The following is a 20,854-nucleotide window of genomic DNA, read 5'->3' as shown; positions in this document are numbered from 1 at the left end:
GCAGTCCAGGTTTGTGTGAATTGGATGAGTGACCTCGGACAAGTAAAAAATCTTGAAATCTGCAAATTCAATTCAAGTTTATTTATATAGCGCTTTTCACAATGTGCATTGTTCCAAAGCAGCTTTACAGGGGCAAACAGGAAAAACAGAAAAGATAAAACACAGCACAGTGCATGGTGTTTATAGAACAACCAAGATCATTTTTATAAATAATATCTAATTAATAAATAAATAAATAAATGCAGTCTCCCGGTGAGCAAGCCAACACTGCCCTGCTGTGGCAGTGGAATTCATTGAGGAAATCAATAGAAATCGCGGATAGAATTTATTTGCCGGAGAATGAACTAAACAAAATAATAGCATTTCTAACCATACTGTAGGAGGTTAAGGTTAATTGAAGAGAGATTGCTCATGATTGTTGTTGTACAGTCTGGTCTGGTATTCTGTCTGTTGAAACAGTTGATGGTATGCAGACCAAATGATGGAATGGCAATCAGAGCGATAATGATGACTGTAGTCCAAACATCCACTACAGATACCTTACTATAACAGATGCGTCTTGAAGTTGCATGTTGTACTTTTCTTACAGGTTTTCACAAACAAATTGAATGACAATGGGAACCATTCAGTGGTAAGTAGCACATAAGCTCTATTTGGACGGTAATTGTTTTTCATAGGGGCATAAGATATTTTCACCAAGTCAGTAATTTAATTGCCATCTGAAGCGTAAAAATCCACGGTTGAATTAACAGATGACCCATCCAGAATGTTTGAAGATTGCAGATTGATTGAACCATGCAGATTTCTTTTTACAGACGTCCTCTTAAAAATACAATTACCACCTGAAAGCTGTGATGTAATAATAACTAAATGCTCCTTATACAGTGGTTCTCAACAGGGGTCCCAGCTGACTTTCAAGAGAGCCACAAGTTGACTTTTTTCTAACAAAATAAGCATTGAAATACATTTACGAAAACTAAAAAACAAGATATTTCTTATTATTTGGCCATTTTTCTGATTCATAATTTTTTTTTGTTATTTAATTGGGTAGAAATTTAGAGTTTTTGTGAGTGATGAGGGGGCCTTTGAATATTCTTGAATATTTGGGGAGCTTGGAGTCAAAAAGGTTGAGAACCCCAGTCCTAATCCATCTGCATGATTCAAGCTTGTATGATCCTTTGTTGTTCTTTTGTTTCGTTGTTCCACGAATGCAAGACAATGGATTTTTCCTGTTCATAATAAAGACAATTTTTTACATTGAGTGAGAACTGATCCAGTTTCGAGGAATTTCACTGGGGAAAAAAATCAAGCAATTACTGGGGGAAAAATGTTCACTATTAGACATAATGGATTTAGTGTTTCATAGCTCATGCAGGAAAAGTGATGGACTGTCCAGTGAGTTCTATGTCATAATATTTCATCATAAAAAGGACATGTACACTTTGCTTGCAAATGAATAGAAACAGAAAATCAAGCAATTGTGGAAACACATGGCTGCATAATCTTTTTTACTATGACAAAATCTGGAACTGGCTGTGATGTGTTTCTTTCCCAGGACCTTTTCAAAGATTTCTTTCCTCATTAGTCTTTGAGGATGTAGTGGAATTCTGAGCATGTTCTGCAGTGAAACTAGTCTCTCTTGAGTTCATTCCCACCCCCTCTGCTTGACTGAGCTCTGCCCCTTCAGATGCAGCCTGGGCTTTATCTTCATGCTGAGAGTCATTCAGCAGCGGTAACCCAGCGCAGGGCACAGGATTGTGAGGGGAACAGTAGCCATGGCCGTGTTGTCAGCTCTTCAGCTTCTATTTCTGTGCCAGCTGTTAACATCATCTTTTGCCCAGGTAAGACACTCAATGAAGGATGATTTTGGTTGCAGGATTTAAGACTCTTGCTGTTGCTTTAGCTCAAAGTTTGACTTCTATCATGCACTGAGCTTGTTTGCTTGTTCACTTTTGTATGTCTGATGTGCTTGCTGTATGAAACTATATCCCGCCAGTGAGAAATTAAATGACAGTAATATCTATATACATCTGATATGCGAAGGGTCTGGAAACTCCCTAAAGATATATTGTTTAATAATTTATTTTCATTTATATTTATTTTGCTGCAAATGCTTCCGGCTTAATACAGTGTTGTTTTACACTTTCACAATGTACGCTCTTTCATAGCAGATTGAGACATTGCAGTTCAGTCTTAAGTTTAAAAGGTTCGTACTGATCAGTGCCATTTCAAGCATGGAGAAAATTTTGCTTTATGTATATTTGTCTGTAACCACTGCCATCTGCATCAAGAAGAAAATATTTTAAAACAAACAAAAATAAGTGAAATATGTGGAGCTATATAAGTGCTAGTTGTGAATGAATTTGATAAGATATGCTTGATAAAACCATGTTTAACATTGAAGGATATCAGGTTCACATTATGAACTTTAACATGGTTAAGTAAACTTGTCACTGTCCTATATTAAATTTGTTACAATTTTTCGGGATTGTTTGTGTTACAACAGAGGCCAGGTCCGCGTGGTTCACCTGGACTGCCAGGGCCACCTGGACCCCCAGGGAAAGATGGCATTGATGTGAGTTCACATATAGATGTTTAAATTGAAAAACAAATTTGTTTGAGAAGATTGGAAAATAATTAGCTATTTTCCTTTTTCCTCAAGAGGATGTTTTGCTTGGTACACTTTCTGACCTAAGAGCTACTGCAAGTTTAAACATCTAAAGCGGAAATGGGAAATTGTATTATCTTTTGATACGCTTCTACCACAAACATGGTGAATTTTAATGCAAAGCCTTCTTACAACTGACCTTTAACATTAGCTATATTAAGATAAAAATAGAATAAACATAATGTTTTATATGTATTATTAATTTCTTTATTACAATAAATGATTAATTAATATATTCATATATATATATATATATATATATACATACTTTTATATTAATATATATATATATATATATATATATATATATACACATACTTTTATATTAATATATATATTTAAATGTATATAGTTATAAGTTGTTCTATTGTTCTTAATGGGGTGTGTTTTGTTGTCTGAGGAGAAACACACTTTCAGGAATTTACGAAGGTAAACTTTGAATAAAAGGGAATGTTTCCTTAGTAAATGACACCCTGTTTAGCTCAGCCTGTAAAAGTTCAGTGACAGAGGGACCATTCATTCAGCCTTCTGAAATCAAACACAACCCTCCCCCCCAACAACCCTCCACTCCCTGTTTACCCCTCAGTTTTATTCAGGTCTGACTATATCTGTTCTTCTCAAAAAAGTACTAAAATTATCAGTATGTTAATATAAATCTGCATTAGTCTTATTGTCCTTTTTGTAGTGTTTTTATGTAATCCTAAATTAAATAAATCAACAGAAGCTCAGTTGGTATTTTTCTCTGCAGGGTAAGGATGGTCCTGCTGGACTTGCTGGAAAGCCTGTAAGTGTCACTGCTTTTTTACTTCATAATCCAATGCCTTCCAATCATTTATATATTTTTGGACTGAAAGCTAACCTTGAGTCTATCATGTTCGTTTGCATTTGTCACTTCTAGGCGTTACTTGAAGAACCATGTCAACTAATAATTAAGGCACAAATCATATGGTCCAAGACTCACTTTTGCTGTTTTTCATTGCAGGGGCCAAAGGGAAAAGCTGGTAAACCAGGGGCCGCTGGAAGCCCAGGAATACCCGGCCTCCCTGGAGTGGATGTAAGTCCATAGGTTATAAATCCATAGTCTTTTAATTTTTTAATTAAAGGAATATAGAATGTGAAATGTTCTTTTTCGATTTATCAATGTGAATGTTTTATAGGGTTTGACAGGTCCTGATGGTCCCGCTGGAAAGGATGGACCACCAGGAGCAATAGTAAGTGACCTGTTGTCTTAAATTAGTCTCTTCTTTAGTCTCTCTCTAAAACGATCCTCCCACAAACCCCTAAAACACTCAAATATGACATAATGACATCACTAAGAGTATGTTTGAAAAACTAAGCACAATGCCTTCATTTACCTGTAATGCTTTACTCCAGAAGGGAATCTGCCATACGATCTTAAAGCTCGATCTTAAACCTCTTTTCACTTCTTTTTGTAAATGGGTTTGATTCTTGTGACTCTTAACTGGCGCAGGCTTGTACACTCACTAGCGGTTTTAATGAGCATCATGTGACTTTGGTTTTTTAGGGCTGTTATTTTTCTTCATCATAAATTGGTGGAATGTGTAATCTTTCGACCACAGGTTTTCTGTTAATCCTTTTTGTAAATCAGGAAAAATCCTGATTATTCTGTGTGACTGATGTCAGTAAACTGGACATTGGACTGCTTATTCAAGTGTGATCTGTACATTAGATATGATAGGGATAAACCTTATTTGATATTTTAACATTGGGCAATGTTACCTTATTTTATTTAGACACGGCATTGTATTTGGTCTTGGCAGAAGTAGATCTGCTTGGCGAATATGAAGACTTGCTACTGCTAATACATACATCCTGCAGTGAGCGTAGAAGTGATGCAGCAGCAATGTTAGGCACAACATCCCTTAAAGGCTGTGTAGGCAATCCTGTCAAGAAATGTTTTTTGTCATGCTGGCTGGAAGTCTCTAAACATCCTGATAGCAATCAATAAGTAAAGTATTGGTATTTTTATAATTATATATCTTCTGTGAAAGGCGTAGGGTCAAACATGTTGGACCAATTACTGCCCTCGGTTTTAAGGGAATGACACGTCGTGTGTACATTTTCAGTCACCGTATTTTGCATCCCACTGCGCACCCTGTTTATGCAGACACCATACATCATCAGCACCGTCTGGACTTGTTGGAGAAAGTCTCTGCCAGTCTGCAGATTTGAAAAAGTCTGCAAGTGTTTGATGTCTAGTTAGAAAAAATCTGTTCAGATTTTAAAAGTCTTATAGTGTATTTCAGCCATTAGTGGTGAGGGTGTGAATTCCCTTTCAAAGCACTTCGGCGGCTGACACAAGGCTAAGATGTCTTCACGTTTTCGCTTCTTTGCTGATGGAGATAACATATTTACCAAATTAGAGATTAAATTCAAACATTCAAATAAAAGTTTCTCTGGCATCTCCTCCTGCTTGTTGAGGCACCAATTTGAGGAAAGTGACAAACGACTGTCATATGGTTTGGAGAATATGTTCAAAATGATTTAGCTGGCAGATTGAAGGAACATAGGAACTATCAGCCTGCTCCTCTAGAGTTTGGGCAATTCTAGCATTATGGATGTGACATTGGAGTGAATTTGATACCAGTGTACTGAACCATTTGTTAATATTTTACTAAACCCTTGTCGATAGAGTTTAAACATAAAAAAATATAATTCCATGTATGAGTTTTCTATTTTAAACAAGAGAAATAAACATGTGACAAAAAAGGACACAGTTTTGTAGGACACTTTGTAGGATTTCTGTGAGTATAAATGCACAAACCTGAAGCAATAATACCCAACAAATGGAGATGCCTCTTCACAGAACACAAAATATTTACTTTATTTTTATTTTCATGTGCCCTTTTATGAGGAATATGTATCGTTATGGAAGTGACAACCTGAAAATGGAAAACTTGAATAGAGACCTCACATGGGTATTTGAACCACCAAATGTTGACATCTGTGCTGTTAGTCTAGTAAAAACCTTTGATAAAAACTTTAATGTTTCATGGTAAGGTTGAGATTTTCACAGAATTGCCCCTTTATTTTTAATCAAAGCTGTTTAAAAGTGTATTTTATTTAGGTGAATTTAGTTAATTTAGGTTGTATTATCATTAGCTATTGGCATTTAAGGTTAAATGAAGGTAGGTCTTAGAGGTTTTACATTTTACAATACACTGTCATGTAAAGGTATTTTTGTTAGTTTCAGTGAAGAATGATTTAAATATTTTGTTTTGTTTGCAGGGCGAACGGGGACCTCTCGGACCACCAGGACCCCCTGTAAGTGCTCTTAGTAAACCTGGTCCTACTTTTTAACCTGTCTGCAACAGCACAGTACCAAATAATGTTGCAGAGACATAATACAAAGTTTTCTGGTTTACATGCCAGTCTAACCTATCTAATGACTTTGTGAGACCTCAAGTCTCACAAACATGTTAAATTCCAGCATTCACACTAACCATTGATTCAGACCACCACATGAACTCCCACCCTTACGCACGTTTAATCTTCTGTTTACTTCAGGGCAGAGGGAGGCCAGGAGCTGCAGTGAGTACAATCTATCCAAAATAGTAATTTTATCAAGGATTAGCTATGTGTGCACATAATATTCATGTGATAGAATTTTTTTGAAAGATTGACAGTGCATTTAAAGGTCCAGTATATTAAATATAGTGGCATCGTAAGGCTGAAATACACGATAAGACTTGCTCAGATTTTGCCCAGATTTTTAGTCTGGACTTGTTGGAGAAAGTCTCTGCCAGTCTGCAGATTTGATAAGTCTGCAAGTGTTTGATGTCTAGTTAGAAAAAATCTGTTCAGATTTTAAAAGTATTATAGTGTATTCCAGCCATTAGTGGTGGGGGTGTGAATTCCCTTTCAAAGCACTTCGGCGGCTGACACAAGGCTAAGATGTCTTCACGTTTTCGCTTTTTTGCTGATGGAGATAACATATTTACGAAACGCCCTATGTAGAGCAGTTTGTCCGTTTACACTTACTTTTTTTTACTTACAGTCATGCATTCTAAGGTAATAAAAACATAACCCTTCATTATGTGAGGTCTTTATACACCTCTGAAGACATAGTAATGTACATTAGATAGCATTTCTGTCGATATATCCTCCTTAAATTACACACAGAACCTTTAAAAGACACATTTTACCATAGTATGCATTTCTTCGAAAACCAGACCTCAGCAACCTCAGCATTGTTAGTGCCAAACTCTATAGTTAGCTATGAATGACATGAAAATTGTGCTTAGTCAATGTTATTGTTTAGAGATGACAGTTGAGCGGTATGTTTGTTCAAGATATAGTTTTTGCAAATATATTTTGAAAAATAAATACATACATACATACATTAAACATGTCAACTAGCCCCTTTTGTTCTGTACTTATAATTTCCATTTGATTTAAGGGTCTTTCTGGAGCTGATGGTCTTCCAGGTGGACCAGGACCTCAGGGTCCGCCTGTAAGTGTCTGTTTAAAGATTACATTCACACTCTAAGAACCGTATTTTGAAATTGAAAGCAGTTTTAAGCATTTTAAGGGCCAAAGGATTTTCAATGATAACTGTTTTTCATATTTTTAAACATATCAGCATGTTGTGACAAATGTTGTGATTGGTGACACAAGTTTGTGTGATGGGTTGTAGGGACCTGAGGGTCTTCCAGGACTTTCTGGTCAGCCAGGCAAAGACGGACCACCTGTAAGTACCACATACAAAGGCATGTCAGAAGAGGACATAAAACATGCTTTTAAAATATGACAAACTAGCTATATAGCGGGTTGCTTAAAGTCCCGGTGAATTAAAAAATGATAAATCCTAATGCAGTGTTTATTCTTAATAGCTTATCATTGTGGATCTTTCTCTCACAATCTTCGATCAAAATAAAAAGAAATTGTACTTCTGCTCTCTTGTGGCTATCCATCTCTGATGACATCAGTTACAAGGCTTGGGCGAATCATCCGTTAACTCCTCCCCTTCAACTGTCAGTTTGCTGCCAGTAGGGCCGGCCCAAGGCACAGGCGACATAAGCAGTTGCCTAGGGCACAAAATGCTTGTAGGGGCGCCATACAAGAGCACAAAAAGAGGCAGCATGTGAACAGCTTCCTTTATCACGATGAAACTATAATTTTTCATCTTAATGCGTTAGTTATGCATGTGCAACGGAGAATAGCTAGTGTGAGTTGTGTAGGTAAACCTCACTCCCGACTTCAAGAGTTGCTCAAGCGACTGATGCTTGTGTCCGTGGCATTTAGCCTCGTTGTTAGTGCGCCTGTTTCCCAGCAGATTCAGGTGGGGCCGGTGACACATATCGACACAGTTAGTAAATGTATTAGCTTTGCCACATGTGCAAACACAACCATCCATTTTATACAAGATGTGAGTTAAAATAAAAAAAATATCAGATGAGAAAGATTGGAAACAAAATATAGCAATATAGAGGTACGAATTATACGTTTATGTCAGCCATTTTTGAAAACATGCCATATTAAAATAGCTAATTTAGAACCAAATGTTTAAAAAAACTTCAACTTAAACATTATGTAAATAATAATAGTACTTATCATATATGAGTTTTATAACGGCTAATATTAAAATACTGTATTATTGAGGAAACAATCAGTTTAAATAACAAGTTCAAAACATTATTTTCAAACAATGAGAAGGTAATTAGAAACTTTTACTACAAAGAGTTTTTTATTTGTTATTTATTTCCTTCCTTTGTTAATCACGATTCATGTTATAATAAAATAATCATAAATTAAGCTTTTAAACATGTTATTTTTTCAGATATTTAAATTAATTCATTTATTTTGTATTGAAGGGGCAGAAAATATAATCTTGAATAGGGCACCAACAGAGGATGTGCCGGCACTGGCCGCCAGTTCCATGATACAATGCCTGCTGTTCCATATCCAATTATTCTGCAATTGGAAATACAAGCCACAGCCACAGTTTTTTCTCATTTCTCAATATGGCAGAATATGAAATAAAAACAGGCAACATCCGGTTCACGGGGACTTTAAGAGATAGGTCACCCCAAAAATATGTCATCAATTACTCATCCTCAGGTTGTTCCAAACCTGCTTAAATGTCATTGTTCTGCTAGACACAAAGATATTTGGAAGAAAGTTTGTAACCAAACAGTTTTTGAGCACTATTGGCTACAGTAGATCCCACAAACTGTCTTTCACATTCTTCAAAATATCTTCATTTGTGTCCAGCTTAACAAAGAATTGTACACAGGGTTGGAATCAACCTAATGATGAGTAAATGAGGACATAATTTACACTTTTTATAGACCTATCCCTTTAGTTTAAATGATATGTTTGATATGCGAATGAGTGAGTTCAAAAACAGCAAACATAAAAGGCTGGATGGATAGATGATTTATGTAAAAATGTTTAAACATATAATCTGCTTTCTTCTCCATCTTTTTAGGGGCTTCCAGGAACTCTTCCTGAAGGTAGTGGAGACCTGCTGGTATGTTAAGATGATCGCCACTTTTTGCTTTAAAAAACTGCCATGCAGTAACAATGCATTTTAAAGTATGCTGCTTATTTTCACAAGCAGGGGAAAGCAGGGCACAACCAATCACTTTTGGGATTAAGCTCACCCACTCAAAAAATATTTAAGCTTGATTAATCAGATCTGTACACAAACAACACACACAGCTCTGGTTGATGACTTAACGCATTATTCTGTGATTTATAAACTAGAATAATAAATCTGTCTATAATAGATGGATATCCATATATCTACAGTATCATCCAGCCATCCCTCAATACATATGGATAGATAAACAGTCAATACAGTATGGAAAAATGCTGCACAGTTCATAATAAAAATCATAATGGGTAGTTTCCTTGATACTGTAAGACATTGATATAGATAATATAAGGCTAAATTTGGTGACTTACACTCCCAACTGACAAATCATATGATGAAACATATGATCGTAAAGACATAACTGTTTTTTTTTATAAATACTTAGGCAACCCATGATATTATTGCAAATTCTCCTTGACCTGTTAATAATATATCTATAGTATGTATCTATAGCTCATCTGTAAGACTTGCAATAATAACATGAGAGTTGTTGATTGTATACAATCGTTTAACTTTTTACACAATTGTGTTTAACTTGTTGTTTTTCTTGGTTTTGGTTTATTGCAATACAAATTGTTTAATCACTGTAAAAATAAAAATGTAATGTAATTGAAGAAATTTACTTCAAAGCTGCAAATACACTCTTTGTCCAGTATCTCAGTGAAAACCCATCTAAACTTCTCACAAAGGTAACTTTCATTTTGCAATGAGAGAAAAGACCGAAAGCACAGATCGTTCGATCCTATATGACTACATGTCAATCATCCATGTTAGTTTGTGTCCGCTCACCCGTGCTGTATGTAAGGCAGTCTACCCAGCATTTTCTCACAATCAACACAAATCGATGAGCTTTAGTTCAGTTCACAACATTGTTTAAAAACTAAGGGCTTTTGATATCTTGCTGAAAAGGAACAACTGTCAGCTGTCATGATTTTTCTTTGGATGCAGATTGATTGCTTCATTGTCTTGTTTGTAGTGTCCATCCATCTGTCCTCCAGGTCCTCCCGGACCTCCTGGAATGCCCGGATTTAAGGTACTTAATCACAACAGCTCTTTATTGACATTTACACAAGCCTGTATGCTACAAAAGATATTACAGTCATTTCTGAGCTAGTTCTGCGTTCCATTTAGGGTCATACAGGTCATAAAGGAGATAAGGGAGAGGTGGGAAAAGATGGAGAACTGGTAAGGATTTTATTAACATTATAAATACATTATTAAAAAAAAAACAGAATGCAGCTTGTTTTATGTGTTGATGTGATTTTCATATATTCTCTTTTCAGGGCGATCAGGGTCCGCCTGGTCCTCCCGGAATCCCGGGTACAGTGGGTTTACAGGTGGGTTACAGGTGGGACTAACTCACTCCTCCAGAGCACCATGAGGCCAATTGGAATTCAAATGCTTTTAAGCTGTAACAAAACATAAGTCACACACGTTTAAGGTTTCATCACATTTTTCCAAACAAGTGTTCATATACACCTTCAAACAACACTAATTTGCCCTTATGCTGTTTTAGTAGGATAATTGCACTGTGCAATGATGTTTAGCTCGGTCTTAAATCTCAAGACTGAAAGAAGTGACAATAGGTTTACGTTACGTTGCTCAGGACAACTAAACCATCAACAGTAGCAAACAGCAGAGCCTGTTGGAATGAGAGTGGACAAGTGTAGATTGTAGATTGTGTCATTGTAAAAAAGCAAAGCAAGTAAAACAACAAGGTCACTCGTAACCATGAGTTCCACAGCTCTTTGTCTCAAATTAAAGAATTAGGCTGTTTTCCTAGGGTTTACTAGTAATCAGTTGGGGCAATGGTCGAGATCCACCAGAGACTCTAGTTGGGGACATATTATTTATAACCCACCACATTTCATGAAATTTGCATTGCATTTAGGGGCTATTATGTGGATAAAAGCTGGGTAAAAGACTCCAGCGCTGCTAGTAAGAACAGCTTTATCAACTAGGTTATGCCTTAAGAAGAGAGTGCTGTTAAACCAAATATTTTACGAGGTAGCTATATTGTTCGAGAAAAACAACAATGAAGGCCCACCCCAAAACGTAATAGTCGCTGATTTAAAATCAGAACGTAGTAAAAAATTTGAATGACATTCGAAGAATTCGTACAAATTAACAACCTTGTGAAGTATTATCAATTGCCATTGAATTGTGTCTATTACACTATAATTCTATTTTGGTAACACATAATGTGTTAAATTAACAGATGTGAACATTGGAATTGCTTTGTGGAAAATCTATTACATGTATTTTATTATTTATTTGTTCTTGGTATATTCAGGGTCCCCGTGGTCTGAGGGGTGTGCCGGGTCCAGTAGGGCCAGTGGGTGATAGAGTAAGTCCTCCATTATGTCAACAACACTTTTTAAATGTTTCCACGTTTCACATTTCACTAAAATCGAGCATCAATGCAATCATGCAGTATTGTCTTGATGAGTGACATCTCTCTGTAGGGATTGCCTGGCTTCAGAGGAAAACCCGGCATTGCTGGTGTCATTGGAAAAACGGTGCTGTCCTCTTATTCACCTTTATTATGTTGATTTTTCCATTAAGGTGTTTGTTTGCATCAGGAGTAAATCTCATTCATAAATGCGTTTTGTCTTTTTGTATATTCCAGGGTGACTCTGGTGAAAAGGGACCTCAAGGTTTTAAAGGGCCCAAAGGAGAGATTGTAAGTTATGGAAATACAAACCTAGATTTGCGTTCATTTGAATCATAACATGCCATTTATTTTGGTGTAGTTGAAGTAAACTGTACATATTATGAATATGAAAGAGATTTAAAGTTGTCCTCTCAATAGGGAAAAACGGGCCCTAAGGGAGTTTCGGGAGGTGTAGGACCCAAAGGCGAACCTGTAAGTAACTTTTATTTGCTTGTATCTATAAATTATATTTTATTTTCCTAAAATGTGAGTGTTGTTAAATTGTAGGGCATGCCAGGTCGAGATGGGAAGGACGGGACTCAAGGCCTGGATGGTGAAAAGGTGTGTTTCTTGCTGAAACATTTGTACTATTAACTAGTTTAAACAGCAGTATATCTCCAGCAAACCACAGTAATGCCAATGGTGTATGTTTGGGCTTGTAGGGCGATGCTGGACGACCTGGGGTATCTGGTGAGAAAGGACCTAATGGATTGCCTGTAAGTATTATCAGCTGCTTAAGAAGTTTAAATGTTGATATCCCAATGTTAGCATTGCAGGCATTGTATTTGCATGATTCATGTTTATCTGTGTGTAATTCAGGGTTTGCAAGGAAAAGCTGGTAGCAAAGGAGCCATGGGAGAAGTTGTAAGTACATCAACGTACATATCTGTTGAATTTGTTAGTGAATGCATAGACCAGGTCAAGAGACAGCCAGTGACATTTCAAGGATATAACATGTTGTCAAGGGTTTGAAACTTGTTAGTAATTACTATAGTAATTATACTGCAATTTACTACAGTTTAATACAGTACATTTTCCATTAAGGTACATTCTAATGTGGTTAATCATTGTCCTCCATTCAGGGAAAACCGGGGGAGATGGGAAAAAACGGACCATCTGGAGAGCCAGGTATCCCTGTATGTATCTGATGCAAAATCAGTCAGTGTCGAAATACAAAGACATATAACATTTTGAGTCTGAGTTGAATAATAGATTATTTGATCATCAACCATTGGTGCTATTGTCTTGATTTCTGCACTACTAAAGCTATACTGACTGTTACTTCAAAGGGCGAGATTGGCATCCCTGGAGAGAGAGGAGAGGCTGGACCCAGAGGTGTAGCTGTAAGTAAACCATTAACCAAAATTGCTACTCAAGATTTTTTTATTTGGTTTTAAACAGCCTGATCAAGTCTAGAGAAACACATGTTGAACATATCAGTACCTCAATGCCGATCAAAACTCTTGCAACACCATCTTTTACATTCATAACACACTCTTCACAGATGTCTAAGTTTTGAATGAATTTTCTCAATAGCCATGAGTAATTTATTCATAATTTTTGCAACCTTTCATTATATTGCTTTTGCAATGTAGATTTCTAGTCATGTATGTTCTTAAAATCCTATATACAATATACTGAAAGTGCCTCATTATGCTAAATGGCCCGGACAGATATTTGTCATAACGGGGTGGTTTGGGCTTTGGGGTCCTGATTCTTTTTTTAGTTCATGGGATGATGTTTGTATTTGTGTCATTGTTATAGGGTGGCATTGGACTACTTGGAAACGCTGGTCCACAAGGTGTAAAAGGATTCCAGGTTAGTTGAACATGTGCATACTGTTTTATTTTTCATTTTAATTTGCTAAATGCTTTTTCTGATCAGGTGTTTTAACAGGTGATTTATCCCATCCCTGTTGATTTGACTTTCTGCCCTCACCAATAGTGACAAGGCATTTAACCAGTTGTTTGTTTTGAATTTGTCACATTGCTGCATTGCATATTCACAGACATACAGTACATACAGTACCAGACAGACATACAGTAAAATGCATCTGGGTAGCGTTAATAGCGTGATGTCATTGCAGTCTGACTGCATTATGAAGTTTTGCTTTTCTGTTTAGGGTGTTAATGGTGCTCTTGGGGATCCAGGTTTACCCGGCCCGACTGGAATCAGAGGCGGGTTTGGTGAGAGGGTAAGTGATTTTTTTGGACAAATAACATTTATTTACATGATATTTCTCCAGAGGATACTTGAAAAAAGAAAAGAAAAATCGTAAAATAATAATATAGCGTCTAGGTTGAGGTGTGTTTGTATTCCTCATAAAAGGTACACATTGTAATAAAGCACAATACACAAATTGTCTAGGTTATTTTGTCATTGTAAGAAATTATATGTATACCCCCTATACAATATAAATGTATATTATACAGACAAAGACACAATACATTCACGTTGTTTAACACGCTGTTGACAATGTTTAAGTAGCGTTTGCTAAGTTGAGCACCAATGTTACTAGTGTATAGCACCACATTGTTTTCATAAATAATACCTTAAATTGTGAGGAAGGGTATGTTTTCAGTTTCTTTGTTCTGGTCAGCAGACGATAAAACAGTTGGACAAAATCCCATAGATTTTGCTTCTGACCTGAACTGTATCTAAAGCTCTTTTGACTGGCCTTGGCCTGTAAGGAACCACTTAAAACAACCTACATAGCAAAGCAATAACAACCACTCAGAAACATTCTACACTCTTTGGCAAGTTAGAAATCATTCGCAAAATCTTAGCATTCTGGTGGTGATTTTTCATCACTAAAACTAATAATTAATGTAATGTTTCTACTTTTTAATGAATCACATTAGCTTAGTTTTTTAGTAAAGATCTAAAGTGGGAACAAAGTCTTCTTCTGTTTCGGACCCTATGGCTCAGGATACAGAACAAAGACTGTCTGTATTCTGCAGCCACCGGCATCTTTTGATAAACACACAGGCGCACACACACACGCACATACACACACACACACACACACACCTACCTACACAGTGCGCCTACCTTGGCCCATACTTTCATGTTCTATTTATTTTAATACTCTCTCTCTCTCTCTCTCTCCCTCTGAATCACTCACTCACTCACAGGGTCCTCTTGGGGCTAGAGGTCCTAAAGGAGACATGGTAAGAATAATAAGTCCCAGTGTGATGAAATAACTTGACATATTGAAATGCTCAGTGTTTATTAGGAACACTATACTTAAGCTTTGATGCATTAGTCTCAGTTCTTCATGGCATAAATTTCACAAATGTTGGAAGCATATCTTTTAGACTCTGGTCCATGTTTATAATATATATTCAGGAAATTTCTTCCAAAGTCGCATGGGACGACTGAAGAACATTGAACTCATTGTCATTTTGATGAAACTAGTTTGAGATGACCTTTGTTTTGTAACATGATGATGCATTAATATGCTTAAAAGAACCTATTAAGAAAATTGCTGATCAGGATCATGTGGTCAGCAACAATGTGGCACAGTGAAACATTTCATTTTCTTTCCATTCCAATTGTTGATGTGAACATTAAAATTAAGCTCCTGACGCTTAATGTTCATGTGTTCTTACTGAAGTGTTCAGGTGGTTATAGGTTGTTTTGCTGTTACAGTTGTGTGTGTTTGTACGTTTTAGGGTGTGGCCGGAAGTGACGGTTTACCAGGAGAGAATGGAGAGCCTGTATGTAACTCATTCCTATAATTATATTGATATGTTGAATTCATACAAGTCTGTACTTTTTGATAATAGCAAATATTCCTAAATATCTATATATAGGTTATTCAATATATTCAGGACTAACACTATTTCCTTGTATTTTAGGGTCCCTATGGCCCTGTCGGGCAGAAAGGAGAGGTGAGTTCAATATTCTGTATCTCTCTGTCCTTTTTTTCATATCATTATGTATCAGCAACATAGTTTGCTTATTTTAGTCCTTCATGCTGAATGGTCAATACAGTAACACAATTAGGTTAAGGAAGCAATAGTATACATTTTGTTAGCTGAAAGGTAGTCAGCAGTGCTTGAAGTAGGAAAAATGGTTCCAGTACTTTCTTGTGCACGTTGACATATGCCAATTATTACCACATTTGATTTTTTTACAACAAAAAACTTTATTTGGAGATATTACTGGAACATCATATTTATTTACTCAAGGAACAATTCGCCAAACCACTGACTTAATAATGTTGATTACAAATATCCTTTTGAAATACTAATTTCATTAGTTCTGCGGTCTGTTGAATTCTTCTGTTAATTAAATCTAACATATAAATATAGTCATATCTTATGCCTCATATGTTATAAACCTAACTTCCGATAGTATTGTTCTGTCTTTTCCAGTTTGTTTGGCTGAAATTCTAATTGGCCTCTGTACTTTAATTGGCTGGAATTCCGTAAACCTTGTTTAATCGATCAACATTCAGACATTAGGTAGCTCTGCGTTAAACTCACTGGCAGGAAGCATCTTGGGCGTGACTTAAAACAACACACATCTTCCTAAGGTCGGGGTTTATCGTTCTGAGAGTTCAGAGGTCCCATGTCTGACTTCCAGTGCCGTTCCAGACATTTATTTCTGGGTTTGAAGTGGGAATATCCAAAATCCTAGTTGTCTGGAATGCAGCATTAAGTGCTACCTCCCTGTAGTGGGATGTCATCACTATTAATCACACGTATATATACACACGTGACATTATCCATTTAATCTACCACTTCAGAATATGTTGTAAGAATATATATATATATATATATTGAGTTCAAGTACATTAATGGATGTCTTATATGATTATATATTTGCTGTAATAAATTTAAAAGCAGCAAAATATTTAACTAGTAAACATGTACAGTCGTGGTCACTGTGTTGTACATATCTTTTGCATGTTTGACCACTGTCATACAGTGACTGAATGATGTCGTATGATTGTATGATACGCAGCTTTTACAAAAATACAAACTCAATCCTAAAGCTCAAGAAGGCAACACAATATCCTTTATTCAGCTCGCTTTTTGCATCAGCTTTGATTGCCCATGTTTGTTTTTTAACAGTGACGGATGGCCGAGATTCACTTTTTTAAATTCAGTTCAAATTTATGTATGTAGCGCTGTTTTTAAACCTACTATATTGATGTTATTAATAAAATTTGCATGGTTTGGAGGATGATACTTTGATAAATACTTAACATGCTGAACTGGAACTCCGTGCCCCTTAAAATTCCTTCCCTAGACACAGTGACCTGTAACATTTCATAATATTCTTAGAAAACAGTTCTAGTACTTGATTTTGATCGGTCAATAGTTTTATCGTGGGTTTTATTCACGATAAATGCCAACAAACTTCAACAAAGGCCAACAAACATCAACATTCTAAATTCTCATTCACATTGATCCAACACACGTGATTCTGTTTATCACTGTGCAGAACCTTTAGCAACCACCCTTAGTAATATAAACAAAACATTCTGTTGCTCTTTACAGTCATCAGTTACTATTTTCCTACATAAAAGCTGCACTGATCAAAGACAAATTATTAAAAAAAATCTCAATAATATTGTAATGTTTAATACTTTCAGCCAGGGAATTTATGATACTGGGGCAGCCCTACTGTAACTGATGTCAATCATGTGTTTTCTCATTCTCACTGTGTTACAGTCTGGTAAGCGTGGTGAACTCGGACCTAAAGGAGTTGCAGGACCACAGGGAGAAACAGGACCTAGAGGTGCACCTGGAAGAACGGGAACAATGGGATTACAAGGAGAGCAAGGTTTTCCTGGAGTTGCTGGGAAGACTGGTGTTCCTGTGAGTAACTGTCTGATAATGTACTGTAAGATTATATTGATTCTAATATACTGTTATACTTTACAACTTGAACTGATTGTTCATTATGTCTCAGGGCAAACTGTCCAGTGAGCAGCACATCAGGGAACTGTGTGGATCAATGATTGATGGTAAGACATTTACACTACACCACACTTAGTCTACATTATACAGTTTTTTGAAAAGGACTGAATGAGATTACAATCTGCCATTGTCCATTTTAGATCAAATTGCTCAGCTGGCCGCAAACCTAAGAAGACCTCTGGCCCCTGGTGCTGTGGGACGCCCCGGACCTTCTGGACCTCAAGGGAGGCCAGGAGAAGTTGGATCCATTGGTCACCCTGGAGCACGTGGTCCACCAGGTTATAGAGGACTGCCAGGAGATCTTGGCGATTCTGGTCCAAGAGGTGAGTGACATCTTTGAGAAAGCATGCATTTGTTTTTGCAGTTGAAAGTATGAAGAGTACTAGAATAGATTTTCAGTGGGATCAATTCAAATAGGAAATGATACACTGTGGAAATCATACTGTGGTGTCAAATTATTTTAAGACCGCTTATAACTGCTCGGAGGTGGCATGAGTTTAACATTTGGCATGAGTTTAATGTTTAAATTATAGAAACCGCCTCTTAGTTATAAAACTTGCAGTAAATAAAGCATACATGTGTTTTACATGTATTTTTGCCAAACCTACCTAAATTTTCCCCGAAGCTAAGCTTCAGTTTACGTTCCAAACACACCAATGCAAATTTCATACATCTTTAATAAGTATGATTTAAGATGTATGTGAAGCAGAGGGTCTCTTGAATCACACTGAAGAGGCTTATTTTGCGATAACAGTCGGCTACTTGTACATTATCCCGCTTATTACACGGCTACTTGCCACATGAGAAAAAGCTGGCCTTTATTTATTTATTTTATTTAATTTATTTCTATTTATTAGCATATTTTTACCAAATGCCGACCTTCCGTGAAGAAAAGCTTGGTTTTAAGATAAGAAATGACGTTCAAAAACAGGCAATTTGATGTAATCGTCTGTAAATATGATGTCATATATGTTATTTTTAAACACATCTATATGTGGATTGTCAAAAACACCTTCTCAAAATTATTTGCTGCATCCGGTTTATCGGGTGTTATTAGTTTTGAGAGGTTGTTATCTGGGAATAACAAAGCTGCAAATGCCGCGACTGGCCAATCAGAATCAAGCTTTCCAATGAGCTGTGTAATTGGAAATCAAAAAAAAAAAGTTGGACATCACTTTTGACCACTACTGTAGTTAATCACTTCAATACAGAGAGAAAGGGCCATATCTAATAAAAGTTCATATTATATCGTTTGTTCTCACTTTATGTAAGTCAGTTCACTCAGGAATAATCTACCTGCTAACCAAGAGCTTTCAAAACAAAAAGCCCCAATTAAACAAGTATCTGATGTGTTGTTTATAACAGTAAGATTTCGCAGAGCATAATGTAGTTTGTTTTAGGCATTGTTGCTTACACAGCAGCATTAATGGCTTGATTTGTGTTCTGTTTTATTAAAACCTGTTTTGTTCTTCAGAAAACCTTCTGTCATTATTTTTTTGGTATTTGGTATCGCTGGTGGTGCAAAAATGACACTTTATCTTCACATAAGTTTAGTTTTATATCCAGAAACTAACTTCTTACTCCTGTTTCTTACTCTTCAGGGGATTTTGGTGAGCCGGGTGATAAGGGTCCAGTTGGTAAAGCCATCGAAGGGCCTGCTGGAGACCAGGGTGAACAAGGTATGTATATACATGCATTAAAAAGGAGTTCACTTTCAAATTAAAATTTCATGATAATTCACTCCCCTTCCGTGTGTTTATTTCTTTTGTCGAAAACATATTTAGGATTTTGAGTAAAGCTTTCCAGGGTTCTTCTCTATATAATGCACTTGAATGGGGGGGGCTGTTGGTTGAGGTCCACATTTTAGGTTTATTGCAGCTTCAAAAGGCTCTACATGACACCAGCCAATGAATAAGGTTGTTTTCTAGCGAAACAATTAGTTATTTTCCAAGATAAAAAATAAAATATAAACTTTTAAACATGAACTACTCCTTGTAGAGTCCTCATGCCTGTTGTCTCCATGTAAGTCAAATCACCCTTATTTATTATGTATATAATAGCATTTAATACACATTGTTCCTAAGCAATATTGGAGTATATAATAATGCTTTGTAGTAAAGATAGTGAAGTATAAATATTGGACTTTATGCAGTTGTATGTACTCAATAGTCATCGCTTTTTAAAAGACAATAGACAATAATATTCTAAGCTCGATTTGTTCCGAATGCTGATTCAAATCACTTCAAAAGCAGCGCTGATGTTTTAGATTTGTTTCATTATTCTCAAATAAGATCGTCTAAGTTTGCTCGCCTGGCGAGTCAGAAAGCTCCCTTTAAGACCTCAGTAAAGTTCCTCTGCTAGTCAACAAACCCAACTGAGATTCAGTGTCTTCTCTCTTTGCCCAAAAGGTTTGCCTGGTGTGAATGGCGTCGTTAAAGACGGGCGTGATGGAGCACCTGGAGATCCAGGAGAGCAAGGAGAAGCCGGAAGAACAGGACGCACAGGACACCAAGGATCACCTGGAATCTGTGACACGTCAGCATGCCAGGGTGCTGTGGTTCATGGGAAGTCTTCCAATCCCAAGAACCACTAAAAACATCTGCATGATCAGGAGAGACAAGAGAACGAGAGTGAAAGAAATAAAATAATTCACTTTCAGAAGTGTTTTTGAGAGGAATATGTAAAGAAACGTTTGTGGATCTTCACAGGATTTCAGCGATGAACAAACGAGAGTGGAACTGTGTGATTTCGACTCAATCAGCATAACTGATGAACAACCTCAGACTTGAATCACCAGTATGTGTTGATACAACAAAAGACTAAACTTCACTGAGAGACGGGAGAAGCTGACTGAAAGAAAAACTAAGGACTTGATCAAAATCAACAAATGTAGAAATATTTAACGTTTTACTGCACCAGCATTTTCAAATTTTTTGTGTTTTTAATTTTTTTGCTTTGTCTTCCTTAAATGTGTACAAAATCACTCTTTGAAGAATAAAAAAATGCATCGATTCAGATGCTCCAAACTCTTGTATAAATCTTTAGGCTCTAAACTCGATTAACATTATACATTATTTTAAGTACTATTTATTTCCGAGTTACTGTTGTGTGTACAGTAGATTGCTACAGCACGATGTAAAAAATAATAAAGACACTTTTCAGTAAATAATTTCTCTTAGAGCTTGACTCTCTGAACTTTT

The 20,854-nt window shown here is 36.4% G+C and overlaps 1 protein-coding gene across 1 annotated transcript; it reads left to right on the top strand.

Moving 5' to 3' along the window:
* Positions 1-86: 86 nt before the first annotated feature.
* On the top strand, positions 87-20,823 carry col9a3 (collagen, type IX, alpha 3). The gene is made up of 32 exons (XM_056732701.1): positions 87-1,841; positions 2,507-2,575; positions 3,417-3,452; positions 3,651-3,722; positions 3,826-3,879; positions 5,918-5,953; positions 6,197-6,220; positions 7,089-7,142; positions 7,326-7,379; positions 9,120-9,161; positions 10,264-10,320; positions 10,419-10,472; positions 10,571-10,624; positions 11,581-11,634; positions 11,753-11,806; positions 11,917-11,970; positions 12,100-12,153; positions 12,229-12,282; positions 12,384-12,437; positions 12,541-12,585; positions 12,804-12,857; positions 13,011-13,064; positions 13,486-13,539; positions 13,844-13,915; positions 14,856-14,891; positions 15,396-15,440; positions 15,582-15,614; positions 17,406-17,552; positions 17,647-17,701; positions 17,795-17,977; positions 19,256-19,333; positions 20,063-20,823. Exons 1-32 carry the CDS (start codon positions 1,776-1,778, stop codon positions 20,245-20,247), a joined length of 2,037 nt encoding a protein of 678 aa, XP_056588679.1. The 5' UTR covers positions 87-1,775; the 3' UTR covers positions 20,248-20,823.
* Positions 20,824-20,854: the final 31 nt, after the last annotated feature.

This window comes from Triplophysa dalaica, chromosome 20 (assembly GCF_015846415.1).
Source record: "Triplophysa dalaica isolate WHDGS20190420 chromosome 20, ASM1584641v1, whole genome shotgun sequence".
NCBI classification, from domain to species: domain Eukaryota; kingdom Metazoa; phylum Chordata; class Actinopteri; order Cypriniformes; family Nemacheilidae; genus Triplophysa; species Triplophysa dalaica.
The sequence above is the reverse complement of the archived record's forward strand: the minus strand, read 5'-3'. Positions and strand labels throughout refer to the sequence as shown.

Excerpts from the sequence above, each read along its gene's own strand:
- col9a3 (XM_056732701.1), top strand. The coding sequence starts at position 1,776 with ATGGCCGTGTTGTCAGCTCTTCAGCTTCTATTTCTGTGCCAGCTGTTA. Across the intron at positions 6,221-7,088 it reads GAGGGAGGCCAGGAGCTGCA|GGTCTTTCTGGAGCTGATGG; the intron begins GTGAGTACAATC and ends ATTTGATTTAAG. Across the intron at positions 12,438-12,540 it reads AAGGACCTAATGGATTGCCT|GGTTTGCAAGGAAAAGCTGG; the intron begins GTAAGTATTATC and ends TGTGTAATTCAG.